We start from the raw sequence: 19,655 nt of genomic DNA, 5'->3' as shown, positions 1-19,655 counted from the left end.
GTGTATATGTGTGAGCTGTGTGTGAATGTATGTGCGAGACTGTATACCCACATACGTGTGAGTACACAAGTGCACGTGTGTATGAATGTGTACACACACGGGGCATTTCTTAGGAAATGTGTGCACACTCACGTGGGAGACTGTGTATGTAAGTCCGTGTGTGTGTGTGTAGAGTGTACGTAACTGTGGGAGTGTGCACACACGCCCCTGCACGCCGCTGGAGGGGCTACTTTGAAGGACAGTGCAAATCCGCCTCTGAAGCTTTCCCAGTCAGTGGATTTTTCTCCACGTCCCTCATACCCTGAGTCATCATGACGCCCCTTCACGTTTGGGGTTACCGTAGCCATGGGCGCTCCCCGTTCAGAGCCCATGAGCACGTGGGGGGACACGCAGTGGGTGGATTCCTGGGCAGGAGGCCCCACTCCGGGGGCAGAAGTGCTCACCACGGGGAGTCAAACCCTGGGCTGGGACCCACTTCACCGTCACAGTGCCCAAGGCCTGAGGCCACGCGGGTGTAACACTCTCAGATCCCAGCAGGCGGAGCCACGTGCCCATCTCCACACCAGGCCCATCCTGGGCTTCTGGTTTTGAGAAGCCACATTTCAGACCAAATCTGCTCGCAGGTCTCCTCGGCAGCTCGGCCTGAGGAAGCAGTGCCGGCCTCAGGCTCCTGGGCCAGCTCTGGGCCGGATGATGAGTGGGGCTGCTCGGAGCGTGGGGCTGGGACCCCCACCCCACGCCCATCCTGCTCTTCCGCCCCCGACTCCGAGTGGGCCCTGCCCCTGGACCGAGCTGACCTGAGGAGCCACAGAGCAGCCTCCCCAGGCTGGGCCAGTGAGGGGCAGTGGGGGTGGGGCTGGTCCCTGCCCGGAGCCCTGAGTGCCACCCTGGGAGAGAGGCTGAGCTGAGGCCACACTCACCTTTCCAGCCCTGAAGACATCTCTTCACTAAACTCTGAGCTCTCACTACTGCCTGGAAAAGGAACACAGATCAATGAGCGTGGCAGCCTCACAGAAGAGGGGCCAACCCCACAGGAGTTCATTCTCCTGGGTCAGCAGGCCCAGGGCCCTGAGCTCCACAGACATGCGGGAGACACAGCTTTCTGACCCCGGGGGCATCTGTGTGACTAGGGGTTTTGCTGCTGCCACTTCTCACTCGCTCTCCTGGGACAGTCAAAAGAAGTCTCCCCTACTGTTCCCGGTAGGTCCTCCACCCTTCCCACTGCCTCCTGCCCACCCCTGACCCCACAAGGCTGCTCCTGGATATGCACGGGCCCGCCAGGCCCTGCGCCCCTCAGCCTCCATGTCGGCCTGGCCAGGCCCTACCACAGCCTCCCTCCTGGACCAAGTGAAACCAGTGCTAGAATAAGCCTCACCGAGTGAGGACACGGGCCAAATGAGCACTTCTCTTCCCCAGGGCCAGGACTGTCACAGTAGCTGCCTGGCATGAGACAGAAGCCTTGGGGAAGTGGCCCCTTGCCTCCTGGCCGGCATACACAGGAGAGAGGGTCCATCTCCCCCAGCTGGCCCTCTGGGGCGGACTAGGACACCTGCTCACCAAGGCCCAGCTCTGGCCCCAAGGACCCCTCTCACAGCACACTGCAGAGTCCTCTGTGCTCTCCCTCAGGCCTTGGCACTGCCTCGCTTTGGCCCCTTGTGGGCCACCTGCTGGCACCGACTCTGGGCAGGGGGAGAGGGGGAGGGAGGAGGTCTCAGGTCTCTCGGGAGTCACCGGGTGGCGGGGGCTCCAAATAGGGCACATGCATGCATGGTTTTCGGCTCCATACAGAAAAGAGTCTGAGTTTTCCACGAAGAGGAGCGGAGAACCAAAGCGCCTGCTGATCCCTGTCTGGATACTGGAGAGTGTTGTGTCTGACTCAGTTTTCTGAGTCAAGGCCGGGGGCTCAGGCACAGCTCAGAAAGTTTCCTGGGATGTAAAACAGCTGCCCTGCTGCCCCGCTGAAGGCTTTGGGGCTGGCGTTTCCCAGACTGGTTCCTCGGAACCTCCTCCCCATCCCTACCTCATTCCAGACCCCTCCAAGGAAAAGGGTCCCATGACAGACTGGGAGAACCTGCAGACTCTACCGCCTTTTTGGTGATCCATAATGCCCATGGCACATTCAAGGCTCTGAGAACAGACCTGCTTACTTGGTTCAACCCAGCCTTTCCCCAGCATACTGACCCCGGAATTCTTCTCTCCAGCATACTGACACCTAGGAACCACGGGCTGCACTGCCCTGAGCTGTCATAAACCCCTGACTGGGTCCAGTGAGGATGGTTTCCTCCCAGGCCAGAAGGGAGATATAGGCCTTGCTTATCACAGTCTTTCTGGCAGTGGGAGAGAGCTGTCCCCTCCCCTCCAGTGATAGTGACTCAGAGACCTGCCTCATTTCGCAGGTATGCAGGACCTGGGATCCCCGCCCTCCCCCCAACTTCCTCCCGGGGCTCATGGGCCCCCAACCAGACCTCATGGGATCAAACCCCTACCCTGGAGACTCCCTAAGCTGCCACCACCCATGGGAGGGCTCTCTGTGAAGGGAAGCAGACAGACACACAGACACACAGACTACAGAAACAGTGGACAGTGTACTTGTCTGATAGTTGTAATGACAGGTGACCTGGGCACTACAGGGAGACAGGCCTGTGACCAGAGCACAACAGTGTCCTAGCTCTGACTCAGCTTCTCTCCATCCTGGCCTCAGCGATTTAGTTTGTGATCCTTCCATGGACACAAGTACCATTTCTGGTACTTCAAACACAAAATTTCATCCCTGAGGATCAATTTTTCATCCTCCGAAACTCTGGCTTCTCAGTGTGAAGACAAGTATACAAGAAGAACCCGGTGGCCCGCCCCGCTGCTGTCCCCAGGCAGCTTCCCCTACTTGGCTTTGCACACACGGGCTTATGGTGCCCCCAGGACAGAAGGCCCCCTGGGGCACAGCCAGGCTTTGGCAGCTGCCAACCAATGACAGCGGGTCTCAGGTGTGCATCCGGAGGCGCCTTCCACCTGCCTGCCGCGCTCGGAGCACTCAGTGGAACCCCGGAGACCAGGAAGCGGAGGCCTCCCTGGCTTGGGCGACTGCGTAGGGAGCCCTTTCTGGAGGGGATGGGGGGCCACCGGGCGCTGCACAGTGACAGAGACAGACACGGAGCACACACCAGACTGTGGCCCGCCCGCTGTCGTGTGCAGGCCGGAGACGCTTACCTAGGGAGAGTCCATTGGTGACGGCAGAGGAGGAGGTGAGGGCGAGGGCCCTGCGGGGGCTGCGGGACTCTAGGACGCTGTCGTCCAGCAGGTGCCTCGCTTTCTCCGATGGGAATGTCGCACTTTTACTCTCAACTACACTCAACTGACACATCATACTGGAAAATGGAAAGGAAGAAAGAAGGCAAAGCTCCTTATCTGTGGCGTAACAGCGAGCACACCTGCACCTGCGCGGGGGTCCTGAGCAGATGGCGCAGCTGGAGGAAAAGGACTTCCGCCCAGAACCATGGTGCAAGTCCAGGCTCTGCCCTAGCTCATGGCGTGACCTTGGGTAAGTCGCCTCCTTTCTCTGAGCCTCAGTTTCTCCATCTGTCAAATAGGGACTAATGATACTTGCCCTGCATCTCTCGGGAGGACGACAAGGCTTGAGTGAGTGGACAGTGCTTGCGAACGATGCAGCCACACAGGGGAAGGGGTGGCGTGATCTGCGGCCAGCACCACCTGGCTATAGAGCCACACGTCTGGTCCAGATCCTTGTGTCAACCTTGCTCACAGCTGCAGAGTACTCCACCCGACTGAGCCTCAGAGGATGCCTTCTCACAAGGAATGAAGATGGCATCCACCTTGCACGCCTGCAGGGGCTCAAGGACGTGAGGCACGGCAGGTACGTGGCGGAGCATCTAACCAGGGCAAAGCCCGAAACACTCAGAGATGACCCTCCCCCTCCGGCCTGTGAGGGACCCCAGGGCCAGCTTGAGCTGCCTGAGGCTTGTGCATTAGTGGAGGAAGAAAGGAAGGGAGAGAGGGACGGAGGGAAGAACAGAGGGAGGAGGGGCCCAGCTGTTCCAGAGTCCGTGCCCAACACGCTGGGGACACAGGCCCGGCCATGATGAGGCCACAAGGGAGCTGGATGCCCCCCTGGCTTGCAGTCCCATAGGGCCAGATGAACCAGTGGCAGGCTCACTGCCCTGCGGGCTTTCTGAAACAACAGATGAGCAGAGACCCTGAGCCCCGCCACTGGCAGGTGCCTGTGCCTCGAGACACTTGGTGATGCCCTGGATGACGGTCATGATGTCCAGCAGACTCTGGAGTTTTCCATAAGGGAGGCACTAACTGAGCTTGTGTAAAACTTCTGGAATCCCACCATCATTTCCCTGCACTTCCCCGAATGCTTCCTCCATCAACTCCCGAACCAGTGATGCTCGCCATCGGTACATAGGCTGTGCTGCCCCAGGTGCCCTCCCAACTCCTCTGAGCCCGTGTCAGCCTGGGGAGAGGGTATCTGCCAGGAATACCGAGAGCGCTCAGCAGACGGATAAGGGAGCCCCCCAGTGGGCAAGCCCATGTCCCACATTCAGCCCGGTCTGGAGCCCATGGCAGGTGTTGGGGTGCGTGGGGAGATGCTCAGTCACCCACTTGTTTCCCAGGCTGTGGCTCTTCCTGTGTCTCGGGACAGGGGGTGTGGGGAGGCTGCCAGCAACAGATGCATCAGGACAGGTGGGCCGCCGGCTGAACCTCGCAGAGCTGGAGCCGGCGGAGGGGCCTGTGAACAGAACAGAGAGAGAGAGTAATGGTCGGAGCAGGCTGGGGAGGCTCAGAGGTGGTGGCCCTGGTGGGATAAGGCTCTAGGCCTGGCTGACATAAGAAGGACAATGTTCACAGAAGCCTCGAGGCTTTCTACTCATGAGACACGGACCCCTCGCTGGCAGGATAACTAGCCTCTGAACTGTCAAGATGGCTGGTGTCCTGCTGCGCATGGTGCCCCCCGACTGGGGGCCTGTGCCACTGACTAATATAGCGAATGTGCGGATGGAGGTGGGGGCTACAGGTGGGAGGCAGGCGTGGGGACTGGCAGCCTAGCTGGGTCTCCCCACGGCAACATTTCTCCAGGGGACCCAGCTGGGTGGCAGAACTGAGAGCTCACAGTGTATCTTCTGACTCGAAGTCCAGTATCCGTGCCCTGTGCCCCTGTGGCCACTTTCTGTACTTGGCTCATTCAGCCAAAGGGGATGGGGGGATTCTTGGGGAGGCAGTGGCTTTCCTGCGGTAGGCCATGGCTAGGGAGGCAGGGGCTGAGAGGCCAGGCCTATCCGTTGCTGGCAGGTGACCTTGGATAGGTTATTTCACTTGGTCCCTGAGCCTCGGGTTCCTCATCTGAAAAGCAGGAGTAACTCAGCTGACTGACCTTGCAGGTGGTTGGGAGGTCATGAGGTCACGTACGTGGAGTCTCACAGACAGTGCTCCTACTTGTTTGATTCTGGTAATTACTACCATGTCCTCCTCAGCCTTAGCCATGGAGTCAGTCAGCGGGAGGTCATGAGAGCGGGGTGAGGGGTGCTGGGGCCACAAACCGCACTGGGTGCCGAGTGTGGAAACCAAGGCAGAACCCTTTGTGTGGCCACGTCCTGGGCTATGCAGCTGGAGGGGCATGGTCCTGACCACTATTGCACCCTTTTATTTCTGCGGCTTGGGAAGGGAAGTCTTGAAGGGAGGGGACCCCAGATGCTAGTCTAGCCTTAGCTACCCAGGACAGATGCTGGAAGTTAAGAGCCTGCGCTTCCACAAAGGAGTTGGCCACTCCCTGCACAGCACATCGACACACAGCGAGCCAACAGGCTGCTGCCCAGCCACGCGGGCGAGCTTCGCTGCAGGGCCTGTGAGGTCCCCCAGATCCTCCACCACAAGATGCCGCAGATCCACACGGGGCCTAAGGGCTCCCTGTCCTCCAGCACGCCTGGCTCATCCTCATTTTCATGTCCTAAATACTGAGCCCTGTTCCCAGCCTGTCACTGAAGAAAGCCTAGCTCCCTCCTGGTACTCTGGAAGGTTCAGGAGACCGGTGAACACACCCCGTCCGGGGCGCGGACATCCCGCTCCCCGCCGTTGGCTCACCTCTGCCTCCCGTCCACAACCCACAGTGCACACACGCCTGCTCCCCCAGACCCCCGCGCCCCACCACCCCTCTGTCCTTGAGCCCCCTGCGCAGCTTGTGGACCTCTCCCTTTCAAGCAATGCTGCTCTCTACTTCCATGAGGAAGCTGTGGCTGTCGGGTGCCACTTGCGACTGTCACCGGTGGCCGCACCCACATGCGGCTCCCTGCCAGGCGGGGGCTGGGAACCTGTCTCCTCCCAGTTCTCCCTGCTCCCTCTGAGAACTCACGCCATCACCTGCCATGCTCTCCCTGGCCCCTTCCCCCGCCCTCTAAACACACCCTTGTCTCTCCTTCTCTGGGAAATAAGGTCCCTTGGCCCCGTCTTCCTCCCAGGCAGTCGTCTTCCTCACAGCCCGTCAGAGGGCCGTGCTCCTCCAGCTCTGCTTCTGTCCTCCACACCCAGCCTTCAAGTCACTGAACTCTGGTTTCCACACCCGGTGACATTGCCATTGACCTCCTTTTTGTGAAACTAATGAACACCGTTGTCCTTCTCACCAGAGCCTGTGGCATCTGGTGCCAGTGACCGGTCCTTCTCGAAGCACCGTATGTCCTGGGTGTCTCTCACTCTCCTGCCTCTCTCCGTCCATCTTCACCACTGTCGCTCTGGCTCCTCCGTGGGCTGCTTATCCTCCAACAAGCTCTCATGCTTGTGTTTTCTTTTCTTTTTTTTTTTTTTTTTCATGCTTGTGTTTTCTACACACGCTTCCCTCTTTGGCTCCTGATTTTGATTTTAATCTGTCTCACCAGATATGCTGATGAGTCTGAAACCAATACACCCAGGACATTTCCTTCTGAACTTCCGTAAGGTGTCCCAACTTCAGCTCAGTGAAGGCTGAAGCTGGAGCCTCCTCCTCTATTTTCAACTCTGGCCACTCCGCCACCTGGCCTGGAAGGTGCGGTCATTTCGGCTTCTCCTAGACTGTGACTTGCCTCTTCTCTTCTTATCTCCTCTTTGCTTGCCATACACAATCGCCAAGGCCCCCAGATTTTGCACATCTTCTCAGACCCATCACTCATGTCACTGCCTGGTCTGAGTCCCTACACTTTATCTTCTGCCTCTGAAATCCAACCCCCATACGGCTTCATGGGTGTCTGAAAAAATGAGAAGCCGGACACACCATCTTCTTGCTTGCAACTGCTGAGGGCATGGGGTGTTCACACACTGTCTGACCTGGCCATTTAAGCTGATCTTAAAATCTTGTTGGAAAAATAAAGGGACGAAATAGCCAAAACAGTTCTTAAGAATAGTAAAGGCCTCGCCCCTACCAGATAGCAGAACAAAACACAAACAGTGATTCACAGAGTTTGGTCTTGGGGCAGGGATAGAGAAACAGTTCTGTAAATCAGAAGGGAGAGCCCAGATTTGCTTCTTCATGGTGGTGGAATTACACATCAGTGGGGAAGGGAGGGTCTGTTGAGTATATGGCACTAAAACCTCTGGGCCCCATTTGGAGGAAGATGAAATTAGAGTCCGCCCACCTTATATTACACAAGCGATTCATGTCATGAATGTGAAAAGCAAAAATGTGAGACTACTGGGAAAAAAATACAAGGCAATCTTTATGACCTTGGAGGAAGAAACAAAAAGCATAAACCCTAAAGGACAAAAAAAAAAATTGAATACAGGGGCATCTGACTGGCTCAGTCAGTTAAGCATCTACCTTCCGCTCGGGTCATGATCCCAGGGTCCTGGGATCAAGCCCCACATCGGGCTCCCTGCTGAGCAGAAAGCCTGCTTCTCCCTCTCCCTCTGCCTGCCGCTCTGCCCACTGTGTTCTCTGTCTCTCTGTCAAATAAATAAATAAAATCTTGAAATAAAATAAAATAAAATGAAACATTTCTTCTCCAAAAGAAACAAATAAAAGACCGCAAAAACGATGTTAAAAGGCAAGTTGTAGTCTTGGAGAAGAGCTCTATCACCACATCACTAGCAAAGGATCCGTGTTGAGATACATGAAGAATTTCAAATATCAGTGAAGAGAGACAAACCATACAGAGAAAATGGGTAAAGGACACAAACGGGAAATTCACAAAAAAGGAACCCATGTGACCAATCACTACAAGGAGACGCGCTTAACCTCACTGGGGATAGCAAATTATATAGTAAAAGTGAGAAAAAAACCTCTCTTACCTTATTAGATTGTAAAAATTAATTAGCCTAACGATGTCAAGTGCTGGCTAGGATGTGAGAGGAGGGGGATGAGTGCCCAATACTTGGAAAGCGGCAATGGCGAGTGAAGGGGAAGGTGCCACGGCTCTGCATGCAGGCGGTTCCAACTCGAGGAATCCGCCCTCAGCAAACACCTGCAGATGTGCACAAGGAGATGCGTGCACAAGGATGTGCTACGTAGCACTGCGTCTAATAGCAGAAGAGGGGAAACAGTCCACACGGCCCTCAGGAGGGAAATGGATGAATGAGCTGTGGTCTATTCATCCAGCAAATTCTACAGAGCAGGAAACCAGGTTTATAGGTATTAAATCCTAGAAGCACCTAGAACTGGAAAGTGTAAGGTGCAAAAGGGTGTTTTCATTGAGGCATGATGCCATTTGTGTAAACATTTTAGAACATGCAAACCATGTTCCAGTTCCAGGCTGCTTGAGGTATCTCAGAAGCGGGCTCTGACAGATGGATCCAGGACAAGGATGCCCGAGAGGCGGGGCCTGGACTTTACCAACCAGATACGGTCCGTGGAAGGCCTTGGAGGAGCATGTACAGGTACTGAAACGTACTTCAGCTGAGCGTCTGCGGGCGTCTTTCCCCACAAGGCGGTCCACGCCATCATCAGCCCAGTTCACCAGGGGATGGAGCAGAGGCATCTGGAGAGAAATGGGGTTTCTTGGGCCCATCCCGGAGGTTCTGATTTCTTTGGCTTCAAGCGTGTCTGGCCATTGCTCTCCAGGTGGCCCGCACACGCACCCCAGTGAAGACATTCTGTGCAAAAGCTGGGACAAAAGCAAGCTCAGGCCTGGAGGAAACATCTCGTGTGGCTGCCCCAGAGAGGAAAGGGAAGAATGGAGGCCGTCCTGGTTTGTTTTTGTTTTGCACTTATTGCTCAATAAGTGAATCCATGCGGAGGGCGGAATTCGCCTTGTTTATCAGTGGCATGGCCGCGGGATTACACTGACTGAGTCACCCTGGCTCTCACCATGGGTTTAGAAAGTGTTTTGTAAAGGTCAGCTTGCACTGCTCCGGCCCCTGTGGTTTGAACTAGAACTCGACTCCCTGTGCTGTCACAGTAATAATGACGGTGATAATCACGGTCAAGTGTTCCGTGCCCGGGGCCGGGGACCGAGGTGTGGGGTGTGCTGCCCTCCACGTCGGGGCTTCTCCCAGCAGCCCTGGCTCATAGGTGGGAAAGGCAGGGTGCATGCAGCAGCCTGTGACGGACTTGAGCCCAGGGGTACACGGCTCTCCCAGTGGGGGTAGAACAGGGAGCGGGGGGGCAGGTCTAGCAGTTCGAAGGTCGGGTGTTACTGAAAACCCGAGGCAGAAAAAACAGTGTCACATTTGAGGTGCTCCAATAGAAGCAGGTGGCACTTCCTCCAGGAAGCATGTGTTGCAAAAGGTCCAACTGCTACACTTGCAGGTTAAGGTGGAAAGGACAAACATCTATTATGCGCCAGCTGCATGCCAGGCTTGTCCCAGCACTTCAACATCCTATTTCATCAACTCATAGGCAGCTGGCAATTTTACAGTTGCCATTTTGAAGAGACATCTGAGGCACATGAGGTCACGCGCTGGAGGGGTGCTGGCCTTGTTCCCTCAGCTGGCTGAGCATGCTGGGCTGAGCCTAGAGAGCTGGACCCCTAAAGCTCTTCTGGTAACGTCGGTGGCTGTTCCACTCACTCCTGCTCACTCCTTTCTCCCCTGCATCCAGGTGCTCCCCACATCCTGGCTCTGACTCGCGTGTGCTGCTCTCCCCAGGCCTGTGGATATGCCCTTGGTTTCTTCCGCTGGGCTTCTGATTCTCCCACCAGGACAAGGCCCAGATCCGCCTCCCTCTTCCCGCTGCTTTGCACGGCCTTGGGACGCCTGACTGGCCTCAGATGGCCCTCAGCCCAGCCAAGGGGAAGGATGGGAGGCCCAGGCAGAAGAGGCTGGATCTGCCCGGGTCCAGCGTCCAAGCTGATGCTGCTCTGGGTGCCCCGGGTCTCGGCCACTCCCACCCCCTGCATTGTTGACCAATAGCCTGGTCTGACGCTGAAGCAGAAGAATTTCCATTCAGTTGGGATTTCAGGCCGGGGGTGGCTTCTCTGCCAGTAAGTGACGCTCTCAGCTACCGAAAGGCCTCACGTTCCGGCCCCACTAAGCCTGGGGTGGCCACCACGTGACAGCACCAGAGACACGTGTCTTCTGGGGCCGTTTCTGAGCTGGGCGGCTGGCAAGTTTGTTTCTCCATGTCCCCTGGGGCAAGGGCAGGGGTAAGGGCAGTGATGATGAGCTGGGGTTCTGGCCTTGCTTTGCGGAGTGTGGTCCCTGCTGCCCGGCCCGATATGGCACGAACCGCTGGAAAAACTGACCATGTGGCTTGACTATGTCAGAGGATTGCTCTCTTTTTCCTCAGCATAATTTTTCCATGAATAATCTTTAAAGCTCTTTAAGTGGCTGTTTCTTTAGCAGTTTTATTGGAACATATGAGAACTGACAGTCTCTGTGGGGAAGGAGATATCGTGTTGAAAAAAAAAAATCTGGTTTTCATTACGTTTCTCTCAAGAAAGCAACAGGCTGCCCAACAGACCACTCATTGATTGGAAGAGAAAAGAGCACAGGGCCTTCTAACAACAGCTTTGTGGTGGGCGGGAGTCGGGGTGATGAATGGTCCTAAGAACCCAGGATCCAGAGGCAGACGGACGTGGGCTCCGGTGTTATTGGCCACTTGCAGGCTGAGTGACCTTGGGCAAGTCACCTGGCACCTCTGAGCCTCATTCTACGTCTGCAAAACAGGAAGAGTGGCCCGACCTGGCAGGCTCCCTGTGAGGGGAAATGATACAGCATCCCTCCCTCCTTCCTGCAGCAAGTGTTTTCTGACCCGGAGCCAGCCCTGAGCCACGTGCTGGTCAGCCACATTGGATTAGGGAGCTCGTGTTCTGCTTTCATGGGGTTTACAGTCAAGTGGGCAAGAAAGACAAGTATGTAGGTCATTACACCCAGGAGGGACACAGGTTTTGACAGGAGGAAAGAAGAAAACAGATATGATAATAGCAGTGACTACACCAATAGGACACACGCCTGGATCGAAAGAAAGGTAACAGGTCCGTTCACAGAGGTCACTACACCAGTGGCATGACGACCATGTCAATGGCGATGGTGGTGATGGTAGCAGCTGACCTTTGCACATCTGTGGGGGCCAGAAACTGTGCTAAAGGCTTCACATGGGTGCAATAACACGGCCTCCCAGGCCTGGTTGTAATCTCGACGCCACCATGTGGGACCTGAGGTTAGAAGGATTAAGGAGCTTGCCTGGGCCAGCAGCTGGTGAGCAGCAGAGCCGTGAGCTGCGCGTCCGAGAACACCGGAAGGTCGGAGAGGAGCTGGCGGGTCTGACATCCAGGCTGGCCCAAGCTGCCGCCGTGGCGTATGCAGACGCAGCAGGAAAAGAGCAAAGACCCCGAGATGACAGAAAACAGAAGCTACTAGAGAAACTGCAGGGAGCCAGCCTGGCAGAAGAGCTGAGAGTGGTGGCCAGAGTGGCAGGGCCATGGGAGGAGGCTGGGGTTTACTGAGAGGAAGGTGGAGAGATTTTTAGGAGGAGTGGTGATGTGCTCAGATTTGTACCCTACAGAGCACACTCTGGCTAAAAAAGCCCATGGATGGGGCCAGAATGACAGGCCGGGAAGGAGAGATGAGGATGGCAGGGGGGTAGGAGGTGGACCAGCAGGGGCGCGGCGGGAGAGGGGCTCAGGACAGCCTCGGTGGAGGCTGCTGCTGTTCACTTAGGAAGCAGGCCTGTGGGGCTGATGGGAAGTTCAGACTGGGACTCATGTCTGGAGGCCGCTGGGTGTGGCGTTCAGGAGACAGATGGCACCAGGGACGGATGCAGGCAGACAGGGGTGTGTGGAGCCCCAGGAGTGGGCAAAATTAGCCAGAGTTGGAAACTCAGCGAGAACTGGGACAGAACCAGTGTCTGTGGGATAAGAAGAAGGGACAGGCTAAAAAGGAACCTGTGTAGATCCAGGGTCAACAGAACAAATATCTGAGACAAGTGGGCTTCACTTGTAAGTCTAATGGCAGGCGTTAGAAGCAATGCACTGATTTCTGGGGCAGCAGCCCCATCCTTGGCTGTCACCGCTTCTCCCCCAGAGGCACCTTGTGCAGGCAGCACCCATCTTTGGGGCTGCAACACACTCTCCTTCCCTTGGGTCCGGGTCTCTAGGGGGAGCAAGCTGGAGGGGCCTAGCCTACCACTTGAGTCGGCTGGCCAGCATCAGGAGCCAGCGCCCTCCTCTGCCCACCCATGTGGACCACAGCAGGCAAGACTGAAACGCTCCAGAAACAACCTTCCACTCAACCAGATGGTTCTCTCGGGAGAAGGGAGAAACGGAAGCAAGAACTGTTGACCTGCCCCCTTTGCCAGTGGTTCGATTAGCGATGGAAGGGCTTTTGTTGAGAGGCAGGCCCCATGCTGCTGGCGCACATGTCCTGAGTTCTCCGAGAGCGCGGTGACCCCCATCCTCGGGGCCAGGCCCTCCATTCCCTCACTCTCTGGCAGCCTGCACTTGCGTTCACAACACCCATGCACTTGTAAATAAGGAATGAGATGCAATTTCCTGTTGACCAGAGTCTCCTACCAGCAGCACCAGCTCAGGGAGGTGGGGGCTGTCCCGGCCCGAGTGCGCCCGGCGCGGGGTTCTGGCTACAGAGGGGCGGGCTCTGCAGAGGAGGACAGGGAGCCTTGTTCCCACGGGTTTCCAGCAGCATCCGCGTCCCTGCCCTGGGTCGGCACTGCCTGATTGAAGCAGTCTGGCAGACGGCGGCCGCTCACGGGCTACTTTCCAAGTCTTGCACACTGGAAATTAATAGGAGGCAGCTGTGGCAGAGGGGACTCGGAGTCACAAGACTCGAGTTCCAGTCCAGCCTCTGCCTGGGCTGCCGGGAGCTCGGCGTCCAGTGCCTCTCTGCGTTGGAGAAGGGGAGTGGCCATGGCTGGATCCGAGGCGCCCAACGGAGTCATGGGAGCACATGGTGCGCAGGGTGAAGGGAGTTGTGTGTCTCCTGGCTTCTTGACTGTGTGTGCTGTGAGCCCCGTGCCCAAGTGGGGCCCTCCCTGGGGCTGCCCTCCGACACTCGGGCACATGGGGCCCTGCGCACAGAAAGCTCTCTCAGGCCAGGCTTCATGGGCGAGCCTAGAAGCCGGTCACTGTTACATTCACACATATTCTTTGTTTCTCACACATGCAGCTCTCATGGGTCCTCGCCGTGAGCCAAGATCTGGCTCACACATCATTCAGAATGCCCTGCTTCATTTCTTCCTGAAAAACGGCATCCAACCCCCTTCAACAGTGGTGAGGCCCAGAGGCTTTCTCCCTGGAGTCAGAGCTAGCAGCCCCGGGAAGCCACTAGTGCCAAGTGTGGGGCTAGGCCACAGTGGGGCAGAGGAGTGGGACCAAAGTGTGCTGGTGTCTCTGTTCCTCTGCTTGACCCTTGACACAGCAGGCTACTAAGACGAGAGACGAGGAACAGAGCAGATGTGAACTCCCAGAGTGGAGAGGCAGGCACAGGCTTCTCGGCTCTCCGGCGCCTCCCCCAAGCCCCTTTACCCATTCTGAGAATCGAAAAAAGCTATGCGGGTATGTGTGTGTGAGTGTGCTATGCAAGGGGGAGTCCCCACCCCCCGCCCATGCGGTGCTCTCTTCTGCTCACTACTCTCCAGTGGAGGGGGAGGACTCCACAGACCACCTGGGGAGCTCAACATATGTCCCTGGCAGCTGGGAGAGCCAGGCGACTCCTAGTGCCTTCCTCAGGCATGGGAGCCCACACGGCCCCAGCCAGAGGACAGCGGTGGCCACACCAGGGTTAGCTGCACTGGCAGGTCTGTCAGGACAAGGCGAGGTGTGGCCTCCCACCGCCCCTGTGAGAAGAGCTGGCCTGGAGGTAAGGGCTTGCAGGAAACCAAGCCACAAAGAGCCGGCCGGGTGCACAGACTCTGTGAAGGGACTGCCGTGGTCCCAGAACGGATGGGCGCACGCCCCAGCCAAGGGACCGTGGGACCTCTGAAAAACCCATGAAAGTGCTCATGTGAGGACATCCGTACAGCACCTGTCACCCGAAGGGTCCAAGACAGCAGTGCCCACTGCTAAGACTGCGTCCTTTGCCCCGCGGCCCGAGGTTAGCAAGCCAACGGAGACAGAGAGAGTCCTGGCGGGGAGAAGGGCCAAGCACCCCCAACCCTGACCATGAGAGATCAGGCCCCAGCCAGGGGCAGTGAAGATTTAATGCCAAATCAGGTTTGGAGATGTGATTCTTACACAGAACCGGCCTTCTAAGAGCCACGCAGGGACAGTATGTGACTCAAAAGTCTCTCTAGGAAAGGCCTGGATATGCCAGGTTCGGCATCCAAGGCAGCGATGACGGCGCAGACACCGCACCTTCTCTGACTGTACCGCACAGGCACAAAGGGCAATGGAGGCAGAGGCCAAGGTGCTCGGGACCCTCAAGGGCATCCTGCTTGTTCCATGCAGGGGATACAGGTGACCAGTCCAGACCCCGAGGCTCCGCAGCTGGTTCTGCTCCCTCTTCCACCCGTGAGATGAGGGGGTGAGTGCCCCAGGACCTCCTCCTACAGAACAAGGCTCTCGGCCCTCGCCGCACAGGGTAGGTGTGAGGGTCCCGAGTCAACACACAGGGAATGCTTCCAACAGTGCCTGGCAGCGAGTACGAGCTCAAAGGGTCCCAGCCACTGCCACTGCCGCTGCCACCACCATCTCCATCACCTCTGAGCCTCTGTTTCCCCAGCATGAACCAGCATGAACCAGCTGGTGTGGTGGTTTAACACACGCCTGCAAATTCTCCACACTGCCCACGTTGAGTGGTCAGGTCTGCGTCCCCTCTCCTTGGACCTGGGTGAGCCTGTGTGACTGCCCTGACCAACAGACCATGGCAAAAGCAAGGCCACGTGACTTCTCGGGTTGGGGGGTGCGTCACACAGATGCTAGACGCAACTTCGACCCTGTTCTTGGGACACTTGCTCTGGGGGAACACTGCCACGTAGGAGCTAGGGACTCAGGCTGTCACACGGTAAGGAAGCCCAGGCCATGTGGGAGCCACACGTACGTGCGATCTACTCCAGCTGTGGCCCTGCCAACGGCCAGCACCACACGCATCCAGAGGATTCCAGCCCCTAGCCACTGAGACCCTCTCAATCTTCAAGTCCTTCTGACTGAGGCCCCAGATACTGTGAAGCAGAGACAAGCCATCCTGGCTGTGTCCTGTTCTATTTGCTGAGCCACAGAGCCTGTGCCTGTAATGAAAACGGTGGTTCTGGGCCACTAGGTTCTGAAGTGTCTGGCCATCAGCGGGGGTACTCAGATCAGCTGGTGAGTGGTGAGTCGGACTTGAGGGCAGGGCCCTGTCCCCTGCTCTGTCGGCTGTGTCATGCTGTCCCTCCATGAGGATAGCACCAGAGTCTGCCCCATGCGGGCCATGAGCCAGCAGTCCCAGGAAGTAAGACCATGTGAAGTATTTAGTCCTACGGCCGTGTCACCGACAAGAAAACCAAGGCTCAGAGGGAGTAAGCTGATGGCCCCAGGCCCCACATCTAAGAAGTGCTGGAGCCATGCCATGAACTCAGGTCTGCCTGACTCCGAAGCAGGGCTTTTCCCCAAAAGGCAGTAAGACCAGAAACGCACAGAAGCATGTGGAGAGCAGGTCCAAAGGTACGAGCGCAGAAACCCGAGGCCCGTGCTGAGATTTTCCATGGCCTTGCTCTGCTGCCAAGGACTTTGAGAGAAAACCTGTCAGCTGGTTCAGCCACGCAGAGGCGGGCTAACAGAATCTGGAAATGTCTTCATCGGTTCCAAGGCACACACAAACATGACTTGCCCTCTCTGGGGGTCAACGTTCTTTATGATTTTTACTCTCCAGGAAAATATTAGTTCATTTATATAAACGAAACATTACATATGGGGGGGGTTTGAAAACGTGGCATTCCTGGCTCTCTTGCCTCCACAGCCCAGAAACTGAGAAGGTCTCTCCATTTCCGTTCTCACAGACTATTTGTTGGTGCAGAGCTGCCGGCGCAGTCACTCCCTAGGGTGGAGAGTGGGCAGCTCTCTGTGGGGCACAGGGGCTCTCACAGACACGAAGGGCACAGCCTCAGCCTGGGACCACATTGACATTAACCAAGGCCTCTGAGAGACTCAAGTCCCAGCTGCTCTCAGGGCTGGGTCAGCAGGTCTCAGCGCCTGAGGCAGGCGAGCTGGTGAGAGAAGTGGGCACAGCCGCATGGAAGGGTCAAGGAGCCCACCGACCACCGTGTCATGCTCACACTGGCCTCCTCTGGCTCCTTCCTGTGCCATGCCTCCCGGCCCCCTCATGGCTTTTGCTGCCTGTCTCCCTGCTGAAGCCTAAGCTCCGTGTGGGCAGGTCTCTCTCTGCCTTGTTCCCTGGGTAGCCGGCTCATGGCGAGGGCCTGTCACAGCAGGCCCCGGATGTCCTGAGTGCATGAACCCATGAAGGCATCTCGGGTCCTCTCCTTGGCAGGTGTGGGGGTGGGTGTCTGACTGCTGGAAAGAGAGCCTGGAGCTGTAGCTTAAACCCCCATCCCGAGGAGCGGAGGGAGGCCGCGTTCCTCCCATTCCTGGGACTGCAAGAGGCACATTCCTGTCCCTGGGCCCGGCCGGGCTCCTGCCACGCAGCCCGGTCTGATTGCCAGATGGGGGAAGGCCTCCCGGGAGCTGCCCCTCTGGTCCCGCCCTTCGCAGGACCCCTCAGCTGCCCCAGGCTGCAGCAGCGCCTGCCTCTCTGTCCTTGGAGATGCTTCGAGGCTGCGGGTGGGAAGCCAGGACCACTGAACACGTCGGAAGCCTTCCAGACACTCCCGGGCCCTCTGGTGATCAATGAAAACCTTAACATCCTGCTTCCAGGGCGGGAGTCAGGGCTTTGGAAAGCTGGTGGAAAACACTCCTGTGAGCTGGGCTCACACCACGGTGTGAAAAGTGCCGCCTCAGCACGTCCGCGGGAGTGTGGAGTCAGCAGTCCGCAGCCCTGGAGCTGCCTCCCAGAGCCCAGTGCCTGAAGGCTCGGGCCGGGGGCTCAGAGGCCCGGCTGGTGCGGCTACTTCCCCAGGGCCCCTATGTGCCAGGCCCTGGGGATGCTGGACGGGGTCCTTACGCTGGGGGGAAGGCAGACGGGGGCAAATGTGCACAGGTAACACTCTGATCCCCACGGGGAAGTGCTGCCGAGAAAGACCAGCTCCACAAGTGTGTACAACGCTGGGTTGGCAGAGTTTCTGTAAAAAGCCAGATGGTGAATATTTTAGGGTTTGGAGGCCATAGGGTCTTTGTCCCAACCACTCAACTGTGCCACTGTCACGGAAAGCCAACACAGACAATATGTCAACGGATGGGTGTGGCATGCTCCAACATGAAAACAGGGGTGGGCTGGGTGTGGGCCAGAGTTTGCCAACCCTGGTGTAGTGGGGGCCTGACCCGGGCGGGGACGAGGCAGGGGGGTCTGGCGGCAGGAAAAGCACCTGAGGCGGTGACGTTTCACGAACAGCTGAAGGCTGATTCAGTGACGGAGGCACAGTCAACAGTGACGACAATGACAGCATCCTAGCAAAGACACACTCGGTGAGAGGCTGTGTGTGTCCGCACTGGGCTGTCTCACACACGGGGTCTGAACAAATTCCCACAACAACCGTGGGAGGAAAGCATTATGAGGCGCACTTTACAGATGGAGAAATTGAGGCCCGGCGGGTACATCGACTGTTCTGTTTGCTCCCTCGATCACCGAGTCCCCCTCAGCTCAGCAATCACAGAGTTGGTGACACTTTCTCTCTTCCAGGTCCCTCAGCCAAGGGGGCCGGCACCTCACTGTGCTTTACCCATTTCAGCTTCATTAAAGTCTCTTGGTGTGAGCTGGGGCAAGTGTGGGGCAGGAATTCTCTTCGCTGCCTGGATTCTGACCGAAGCCGGCAGAACTTGCTGGGTTTTGACCTCCCACAGCTAATAAATGGCAGAGCCGATGGAGCGGACAGTGGCTAAAACAGGAAAGTCTGGCAGACCCTGAGGAGGCTGGGCCAGGGGCGGGGTCCTGGCTCCCAGGCCCCATTTCCATCATAGGCAGGGGTCAAAAATCATACAGCTCCTCCTTTCCTGCCCAGGGCTCAGTGAGGGGGTCAGTTCCTGAGGCCCCCCAACGAGCAGAGTTAGTATTCCGAGCCTGGCTGCTGGTCCACAGGCTCCGGCCTAGCAGGAGGAACAGGTGGTGCTCAGTGCAGAGCTGGCCTGGGGGCAGTGGGAGGCCCTGGTCCCTTCCTCAGGAAGGAGGGAGTGAGGCAGGTGCTGGTCAGGTGAAGGGACCTTCGGGGTCAGACAGATGCCTAGAGGGAAGGGGAGGCCTCTGCTGCCATCTGGCCTGGTAACAAGCAGCCCACAGGCTTGCCGAATGGCTGAGACTCGGGAGGCAAGGCCGGCAGAGGAGCGGGCCCGGGCCCAGGCTGCAGGCGGTGTGCAGGGCAGCGGGGAGCAGGAGGCTCTCTGGGGCGCCACCATGAGGCTCCGGCAATCAGACCCCGCTTGCGCTCCAGGCCAGTACGCGCCAAAGGCCCACCCGGAGCCTCAGCCCAGTCCTTCCTTCCTTTCACCCATTCGCCCATGAACCCTGGGAGGCCCAAGTGTCCATTGAGCACAAGCCTCCAGCACGAATGCTGGAGGCTCATCCGCTGGGATGGGTCTTTGGGAACTAAGTAAGGCCCAGTGACCAGAAAAAGAGAATAATGACAAATGGGCGTGTCATAATGAAACAAAGAGCTGGAATAAAGTCTCTCTGAGTTTAGAACGATGAGTAAGAACCAACCATGGAAACAGGAGGGAAAGGCATTCAAGGCATGTGCAAGGGGCCTGGCTGAGGAACTTTCCAGAGGCCCTGCTTCTCTCAGGCAGAGAAGAGGCTCAAGTTTGGCCTGTGGATGGGGAGAGTCGCTAGAGAGAGGCAGAGCTGGCCCTGAAAGCGAAGGCTAAGCCCTTCGCTCTGCCGTCTCTCTTCTTACGCTGTGCTGGCCCCCTCAGGGCCTTGCTGCCCATCTCCCTGCTAATGCCTAAGCTCCCCATGGCAGGTCTCTGCCTCGTTCCCCTGGGTCCCTGGCTCACTGTAAGTGCCTGGCTCAGAGCAGCCCCCCCCACATCCCTCCCTGCTCAGCGGCTCCTGCGTGCAGGGAGAGGGAAGTGGGAACTCCCGGCGCGGCAGGGGCAGAGGTAACAGAAACCCACAGCAGGAAGGGGCACTAGGAGATGCATCCTCTGGCACCGTCCAGAAGGTAGAAAGAAAGTGTGACTGTGGGGACTTCTTGGCACGTG

The 19,655-nt window shown here is 57.4% G+C and overlaps 1 protein-coding gene across 23 annotated transcripts in view; it reads right to left on the bottom strand.

Annotated features, from left to right (window-relative positions):
• The window catches only part of RALGPS1 (Ral GEF with PH domain and SH3 binding motif 1), a 273,716-nt gene that overhangs the window by 25,482 nt on the left and 228,579 nt on the right, over positions 1-19,655 (bottom strand). For 12 of the 23 annotated variants that reach the window (XM_082695647.1, XM_082695649.1, XM_082695667.1 and 9 more), the window contains 3 exons: positions 4,621-4,747; positions 3,205-3,362; positions 921-972 (listed from right to left, as the gene is read on the bottom strand). In XM_082695647.1, the coding sequence (XP_082551773.1) occupies positions 921-972; positions 3,205-3,362; positions 4,621-4,747 (337 nt within the window). The remainder of the gene's footprint in view (positions 1-920; positions 973-3,204; positions 3,363-4,620; positions 4,748-19,655) is intronic. The other 11 variants (XM_082695661.1, XM_082695659.1, XM_082695654.1 and 8 more) reach the window with 1 other exon arrangement.

The sequence above is a fragment of the Mustela nivalis genome (genome assembly GCF_964662115.1).
Source record: "Mustela nivalis genome assembly, chromosome: 13".
Classification (NCBI taxonomy): Eukaryota; Metazoa; Chordata; class Mammalia; order Carnivora; family Mustelidae; genus Mustela; species Mustela nivalis.
The sequence above is the reverse complement of the archived record's forward strand: the minus strand, read 5'-3'. Positions and strand labels throughout refer to the sequence as shown.